Genomic DNA, 8901 nt, shown 5'->3' on the forward strand with positions numbered 1-8901 from the left:
CTTTACATACACTAAGTTGGACTGTGCCTTTAAACAGCTTGGAAATTCCAGAAAATTATGTCATGGCTTTAGAGCTTCTGATAGGCTAATTGACATCAATTTGAGTCAATTGGAGGTGTACCTGTGGATGTATTTCAAGGCCTACCTTCAAACTCAGTAACTCTTTGCTTGACATCAGGGAAATATAAAATAAATCAGCCAAGACCTCAGAAAAACAATTGTAGACCTCCACAAGTCTGGTTCATCCTTGGGAGCAACTTCAAAATGCCTGAAGGTACCACGGTAATTCTGTACAAACAATAGTACGCTAGTATAAACACCATGGACCATGCAGCCGTCATACCGCTCAGGAAGGAGACGCGTTCTGTTCTAGAGATGAACGTACTTTGTGCGAAAAGTGCAAATCAATCCCAAAAAACAGCAAAGAACTTGTGAAGATGCTGGAGAAAAGGCACACAAAATACTATATCCACAGTAAAACAAGTCCTATATCGACAGAACCTGAAAGGCCGCTCAGCAAGGAAGAAGCCACTTGCCTCCAAAACCGCAATAAAAAAATGCCAGACTCGGTTTGCAACTGCACAGTGGGGACAAAGATCGTACTTTTTGGAGAAATGTCTGGCGAATAATAAAAATAGAATGTTTGGCCTATAATGACCATCGTATGGTTGGAGGAAATAGGGGGAGTCTTGCAAGCCGAAGAACACCATCCCAACCGTGAAGCACGGGGTGGCAGCATCATGTTGTGGGGGTGCTTTGCTGCAGGGGGACTGGTGCACGCACTTACAAAATAGATGAAACTATGAGGGAGGAAAATGATGTGGAATCATTGAAGCAAAATTCAAGACATCAGTCAGGAAGTTAAAGCTTGGTCGCAAATGGGTCTTCCAAATGGACAATGACACCCAAGGATACTTCCAAAGTTGTGGCAAAATGGCCTTAAGGACAAAAAGTCAAGGTATTGGGTGGCCATCACAAGCCCTGACCTCAATCTTAGAAAATTTGTGGGCAGAACTGAAAAAGCGTGTGCGAGCAAGGCCTACAAACCTGACTCAGTTACACCAGCTCTGGCCAGGAGGAATGGGCCAAAATTCACCCCAACTTATTGTGGGGTGTGGAAGGCTACGCGGTTTGACCCAAGTTAAACAATTTAAAGTCAACATCTATCAAATACTAATTGAGTGTATGTAAACTTCTGACCCACCTGGGATGTGATGAAAGAAATAAAAGATGAAAGAAATACTTCTCTCTACTATTATTCTGGCATTTCACATTCTTAAAATAAGTGGTGATCCTAACTGACCTAAAACAGGGAATTTTTATCTAGGATTAAATGTCAGTGAATTGTGAAAAAAACTGAGTTTAAATGTATTTGGGTCTAAGGTGTTATGTAGGTTAATTTTTTAGGTCAGTAGATTGTAGAATATATCAGGAGTTTACAGTGCACTGCTATTGTGAAATAAACAAATTATGTTTATTGTAGGTCATTAGTAAATTTATTTTTGCTGTAAAGAACAACTACGAACTGATTTTTTGCCAATATAGGGTCCACATTCCTACATTTCATGTACGCCACATGACATAGTCTTCATAACATCCTACAAGCTTCACAACATCAATTAAAGTCGTAATTACATAACATCCATATAGAAGTGATAACGTCCTTGTAATATTATACTAGAAGTGATAACTGCGCCTTTGTATAATCATATAGAGTGATAACTGGTCCTGTGTAATATCATATAGAAGTGATAAACTGTTTGTAATATCATTAGTAGAGTGATTAACTGGTCCTTTGTTAATATCATATAGAAGTGATCTACTGGTCTTTTCTTGTAATATCATATAGAAGTGATAACTGGTCCTTGTAATATCATATTAGAAGTGATAACTGGTCCTTGTATATCATATAGAAGTGATAACTGGTCCTTGTATAATATATAGAGTGATAACTGGTCCTTGTAATATCATATAAAGTGATAACTGGTCCTTGTAATATCATAGTAGAAGTGATAACTGGTCCTTGTAATATTCATATAGATGTTATAACAACCGTTCGTGTCTGTGGGTTAGTGTCACGAACTGTCCTCCTATGAAGGATGTGTTTCTGGTGTGTGACCCTTGATGTATGCGGACCTCGATGAGCAAATCAAATTGTATTTATATAAGCACTTTTTACATCAGTTAGTTTGTCAAAAGTGCTATTACCTGACACCCAGTCCCTAAAACCACAAAGCAATTCAGTATGTAGAAGCATGGTCGCGTATGGGAAACTCCTAGAAATGCAGGTAACTCAGGAAAGACACCGTATGAGAGGAAACCAGAGCTCAGAAGGAGTGATATCAGAATCCCCCAATCTAGCTGACCACTGCTGGTCCTAGGGACTGTTGCTTGTGTTAATGGGATATGTATTGTGTCGAAGACTCAGCTAAACTTGCCAATCAGGAGACATGAGAGGCAGAGGAGAAGCAAGGAATGGGCTTAGTCAATGCCTCGAGCTCAAACCAAAAAACAAAAGGAGTCTTTGTTATCTCTGTTCAGCTGCCCCTATACCTGTTAAACCCTGTGAGTACGTGTGAGAGAGAAGGAGAGAGAGGGGGTAGGATAAGATACATGAGGGTGGTAGTAAAGATATTAGAGGGAGAGGGGGGTAGAAGGCATACACAGAAGGGAAGTGGGGTAGGAAAGATATCGGACGAGAGTGGGGGGGTAGGAAAAGATACGTAGGAAGGATACGTAGCGAAAGATACGGAGAGAGTGGGGGTAGGACAGATACGGAGGGAGGGAGGGAGGAAAGATACGGAGGAGGGGGGGTAGGAAAGATACGGGGGAGGGGGGTAGAACGATACAGAGGGAGGGTGGAAAGTCAGAATCGTAGGAAGTATACAGAGAAGAGGGGGGGGTAGGAAAGATTACGGAGAGAGGGGGGGGGGGGTAGGAAAGGAAACGGAAGAGTGGGGGGTAATAGAGAGGGCGGGGTAGGAAAGATAAGAGAGGGGGGGGTAAGGAAAGAACGAGAGGGGGGGGGGGTAGAAAGAACGGAGAGAGGGGGGCGGTTAGAAAGATACGGAGAGAGGGGGGTAGGAATGAACGTAGGGGGGTAGAATACGGAGAGAGGGGGGGGTAGGAACAGATACGGAGAGACGGGGGTAGAAGATATCGGAGAGGGGGAGTGAAAGATACGAGAGAGGGGTAGGAAAGATACGGAAAGATGGGGTAAAAAGTACGGAGGAGGGGGGTTATGGAAAGATACGAGGGAGGGTAGGAAAGATACGGAGAAGAGGAGAAGAGGGGGTAGAAAATACGGAGAGAAGGGGGGGTATGAAAGATACGGAGAGTCGGGGGCGCAAATAGGAAAGGGGGTGAGTACGGAGAGGGGGAGTAGGAAAGATACGAGAGGAGGGGGGGTTAGGAAAAGACGGAGAGATGGGGGCGTAGGAAAAGATCGGAGAGAGGGGGGGTAGGAAAGGATACGGAGAGAGGGGGGATTTAGAAGATACCGGAGAGAGGGGGGGTAGGAAAAATCGGAGTAGAGGGGGTAAGAAGATACGGAGGGAGGGGTTACGGAAAGATACGGAGGGAGGGGGGTAGGAAAGATTACAGGAGGGAGGGGGTAGGAAAGATACGAGAGAGGGGGGGTATGAAAGATACGGGACGAGAGGGGGGTATGAAAGATCGGAGCGAGGGGGGGTTATGGAAAGATACGGAGAGGGGGAGTAGGAATTAGATACGGAGAGAGGAGGGGGTAGGAAAGATAATCGGAGAGAGGGGGGGTGACGTACGAAGGGGGTGGAAATGAACGGAGAGAGGGGGGGTAGCGAAAGATACGGAAGAGGGGGGTAGGAAGATACGGAGAAGAGTGGGGAGCTGGAAAGATACGGAGCGTAGGGGGTAGGAAAGCATACGAGGAGAGGGTAGGAATAGAAACGGTAAGAACGGGAGAGAGGGAGGGGAGTAAGAAGGTTGAGAGAGGGGGAAGGAAATAGAAGGAGAGAGAGGGAGGGGAGGAGGAGGTAGAAGGGGAGATAGGTCATTGGAGGGGGCTGAGGCTAAGTCATGCAGAAGTGTGCTACCTGTCGTAATCAGTTTCTCTCACTCTCAATTCAATGCAATTCAAAGGGTTTTATTGGCATGGGAAACATATGTTTACATTGCCAAAGCAAGTGAAATAGACAAGAAATAAAAAGGAAATAAACAATTCAAAATGAACAGTAAACATCACACACACAAAAGTTTTTAAATAATAGACAAACGTTATAACAATGTGAAAATAGTTGAAGTATGAACGAGAACATAAACATAAATATGGGTTGTATTTACAATGGTGTTTATGCTCCACTAGTTACCCTTTTCTTGTGGCAACAGGGCACAAAAATTTCTGCAGTGATGGCACACTGTTGTATTTCACCTAATAGATATGGGAGTTTATCAAAATTGGATTTGTTTTCAAATTCTTTAGGGGTGTGTGTAAACTGAAGGAAATATGTGTCGCTGGTATGGTCATACATTTGTCAGGAGGTTAAGAAGTTCAGCTCGGTTTCCACCTCATTTTGTGGGCAGTGGGCACATAGCCGTCTTCTCTTGAGAGCTGCCGATGGCGGCCTCTCTCGATAGCAAGGCCATGCTCACAGAGTCTGTACATAGTCAAAGCTTTCCTTAATTTGGGGTCAGTTACAGTGGTCAGGTATTCTGCCACTGTGTACTCTGTTTAGGGCCAAATAACATTCAAGTTTGCTCTGTTTTTTGTATTATTCTTTCCAATGTGTCAAGTAACTATCTTTTTGTTTAATTGTGTTTGTAAGTAGTCTCCATACCAGCTGGCGGAGGGGACTCTTCTCCAGGTTCTCTCTATCTCTCTCTCTCCCTCCCCCTCCTCCTCCCCATACACTCGCAGAGTGATAATGAGACGCACCGTTTTACAGACTGTCCTGAAGGGAGTACAGAGCCTTCAGAAAGTATTCATACTCCTTGACTTAGTCCACATTTTGTTGTGTTACAGCCTGAATTCAAAATTGATTTTTACAATACCCCATAATGAGAAAGTGAAAACATGTTTTAAGAAATGTTTGCACATTTATTCAAATGAAATACAGAAATATCTAATTTACAGCATTCACACCCGAGTCAATAATTTGTAGAAGCACCTTTGGCAGCGATTACAGCTGTGAGTCTTTCTGGGTAAGTCTCTAAGAGCTTTCCACACTGGATTGTACAACATTTACCCATTATTCTTTCCAAAATTATTCAAGCTCTGTCAAATTGGTTGTTGATCATTGCTMGACACCATTTTCAGGTCTTGCCATAGATTTTCTAGCATATTTAAGTCAAAACTGTATCTCGGCCACTCAGGAACATTCACTGTCTTCTTGGTAAGCAACTCCAGTGTAGATTTGGCCTTATGTTTTAGGTTATTGTCCACTGAAAGGTGAATTCACCTCAGTGTCTGGTGGAAACCAGACTGAACTAGGTTTTCCTCTAGGATTTTGCCTGTTCTTAGCTCCATTCCATTTATTTTTTATCCTGAAAAACTCCCCTGTCCTTAACGATATCAAGCATACCCATAACATGATGCAGCCACCACTATCCTTGAAAATATGGAGAGTGGTACTCAGTCATGTGTTGTATTGGATTTTCCCCAAACATAACACTTTGTATTCAGGACAAAAAGTGAATTACTTCGTCACATTTTTTTTCAGTATTACTTTAGTGCCTTGTTTCAAACAGGATGCCTGTTTTTGAATATTTGTATTGTGTACAGGTTTCCTTCTTTTCACTCTGTCAACTAGGTTAGTATTGTGGAGTAACTATAATGGTGTTGATCCATCCTCAGTTTTCTCCTATCACAGCCATTAAACTCTGTAACTATTTTAAAGTTACCATTGGCCTCATGGTGAAATCCCTGAGCGGTTTCCTTCCTCTCCGTCAACTGAGTTAGGAAGGACGCCTGTATCTTTGCAGTGACTGGGTGTATTGATACACCATCCAAAATGTAATTAAAAACTTCACAATGCTCAAAGGGATATTCAATGTCTGCTTTTTTACATTTTTACCCATCTACGTACCAATAGGTGCCGTTCTTTGCGAGACATTGGAAAACCTCCCTGGTCTTTGTGGTTGAATCTGTGTATGAAATTCACTGTTCGACTGATGAACCTTACAGATAATTGTATGTGTGGGGTACAGAGATGAGGTAGTCAATTAAAAATCATGTTAAACATTATTATTGTACACAGAGTGAGTCCATGCAACTTATTAAGTCACTTGTTAAGCACAATTATACTCCTGAACTTATTTAGGCTTGCCATAACAAAGGGGTTGAATACTTATTGACTCAAGACATTTCAAATTTAAATGTTTTATTAATTTGTAAACATTTCACAAACATAATTCCACTTTGACACTATGGGGTATTTTGTGCAGGCCAGTGACAAAACAAAATTCAGCCTGTAACACAACAAAATGTGGAAAAACTCAAGGAGAGTGAATACCTTCTGAAGGCTCTGTATGTGTTACTGCAGTTAAAAAAGACACACTGTAATTAACAGGCCTTGTGAGGCATTGACTCACTCAGGCACACACACAGGGACATTGACATGGAAGTAGACAGCACATTACACACACCTCTCTGTAGCTCAGCTTGCTGTCGAAGTCCTCATCCACCTCCCTGATCATGTTCTTGAGGCCCAGGTGGGTCTGAGGAGCTCCCAGCTTCTCCATCATCAGCTTCAACTCCATCAGGTCTATGAAGCCGTCCTTACCACTGTCAAACCTACAGCGAGAGGAGGGTAGATCAATGAACTTACATTATAACATCACAACTTTATGAAGCCGTCCTTACCACTGTCAAACCTACAGAGAGGTGTGTCTACATACAGCCAGGGAAAGAGGAAGGTACACAGACATTACCTCACATTAAATTACCAGGAGAGGAAACACGTCCATTCTGTCATAAAGGACAAAAGCGATGGCCATAGATAGTTATATAGCCAACAACTAGAGGTGTTTCTCTTGGTCAGGTCAAATGCTCAGAAAAACCTCATGGAAGATATGTGCCAAACCTTTTCTAAGTTCAGCCAAGACTGGCTGACAGGCCCAATGTGGTGAAAGGCATCTATACCCTGAGTCTGACCAGAAGGCCACATCTAGGCATAGAGATACAGACCCTAAGCCTGCCAATGACATTAAAACACACACACACACACACACACAGAGGAGAGAGAGACATGTTATGAGGTCGGTCCGATGTCAGGAATAGTGATGCGAGTGGTTGACACTAACCAGACAGCTACCTTTGCTTGACTGACACACACAAACACCAACTTTCCCTGATCAATCACAGTTAAACACAACACACTCTTTGTCATCAGACAAACAGATGAATCAAGGGTGTTGGGGGTCCTAGATAAACAGATCAAGGGAGTAATTGAAAAACAGAGAGAGAGATGACTGAGTGAGATGGAGATAGAGCAGAAGTGTGTGTGTGTGTGTGTGGGGGGGGGGGCTGCAAGGACTCTGTCTGTCTATCTGACACAAGAAGTATTTATAGATACTTTCACACAGCTGTTCGAGAGGCACTGGATCTGGGTGTGAGTGAGGAAACACACACACTCTCTCTCTCTCACACAGACACACACACACACTCTCTCTCTCTCACACAGACACACACACACACTCAAACACACACGTGTGCTCCTATCTTGCCGACGCCTGAATGGTAGGAGTGTAATCTGGTCAGACCAGAAACCAAAGAGAGAGAGGTCATTGTTTCAGTTCAACTCTTCAAAGGCCATAGGAACTAAACCCCCTCCCTTCAAAACAACCTGATTTAGGACTATTAACTTCCTAACAATCAGCCTAAAGACATCATCATCATCTCAGTAGCACAAAGGACCACTGATCTGAACCCCACCCATCACTTTAAAGAGAACGGTCTTTGCTTACGCCTAACACCCATCCCAAATAAATCACTGATGCTGATACAACCCCCCAATGAAACACATTTTGTCCTGTTGAACATCAATCTACATCTACCCAATACTGTAACCCGCCCAACACGGTTACCCACCCAACACGGTAACCCACCCAACACGGTAACCCACCCAATACGGTAACCAACCCAACACTGTTACCCGCCCAATACAGTGATCCCTCGCCACTTCGCGGTTCACTTATCGCGGATTCGCTATTTCGCGGATTTTCATAATGCCCCAATACTGTAACCCGCCCAATACGGTAACCCGCCCAACACGCCGTAAACCCACCCAACACGGTAACCCACCCAATACGGTAACCCACCCAACACGGTAACCCACCAATACCCGTAACACCGCCCAATACGTAAACCCGCCCAATACGGTAACCCCCCAATACTGTAACCCGCCCAATACGGTAACCCGCCCAATACTGTAACCCGCCCAACACGGTAACCCGCCCAACACGTAACCGCCCATACGGTAACCCCGCCAATACGGTAACCCGCGCCAATACTGTTACCCGCCCAATACTGTAACCCACCCAATACTGTAACCCACCCAACACGGACCCACCCAACACGTAACCCACCCAACCACGGTAACCCACCCAACACGTAACCCGCCCAATACTGTAACCCGCCACAATACTGTAACCCACCCAATACCTGTAACCCACCCAATACTGTAACCCACCCAACACGGTAACCCACCCACTAAACCACGTAAACCCACCCAACACGTAACCCACCCAATACTGTAACCCACCCAACACGGTAACCCACCCAACACGTAACCACCCAACACGGTAACCCACCCCAACACGGTAACCCACCCAACACGTAACCCACCCAACACGGTAACCCACCCAACTACATGTAACCCACCCAATATGTAACCCACCCCAATACTGTAACCCACCCAATACTGT

General features: G+C 44.2%; 1 protein-coding gene across 1 annotated transcript in view; it reads right to left on the reverse strand.

Annotated features, from left to right (window-relative positions):
* LOC111960766 (EF-hand domain-containing protein D2) overlaps nucleotides 1-8901 on the reverse strand; it is a 41226-nt gene that overhangs the window by 4080 nt on the left and 28245 nt on the right. Inside the window, exon 2 of the mRNA XM_023982971.2 lies at nucleotides 6622-6769. Coding sequence (XP_023838739.1) covers nucleotides 6622-6769 — 148 coding nt within the window. The remainder of the gene's footprint in view (nucleotides 1-6621; nucleotides 6770-8901) is intronic.

This window comes from Salvelinus sp. IW2-2015, linkage group LG4p (genome assembly GCF_002910315.2).
Source record: "Salvelinus sp. IW2-2015 linkage group LG4p, ASM291031v2, whole genome shotgun sequence".
Taxonomy (NCBI): Eukaryota; Metazoa; Chordata; class Actinopteri; order Salmoniformes; family Salmonidae; genus Salvelinus; species Salvelinus sp. IW2-2015.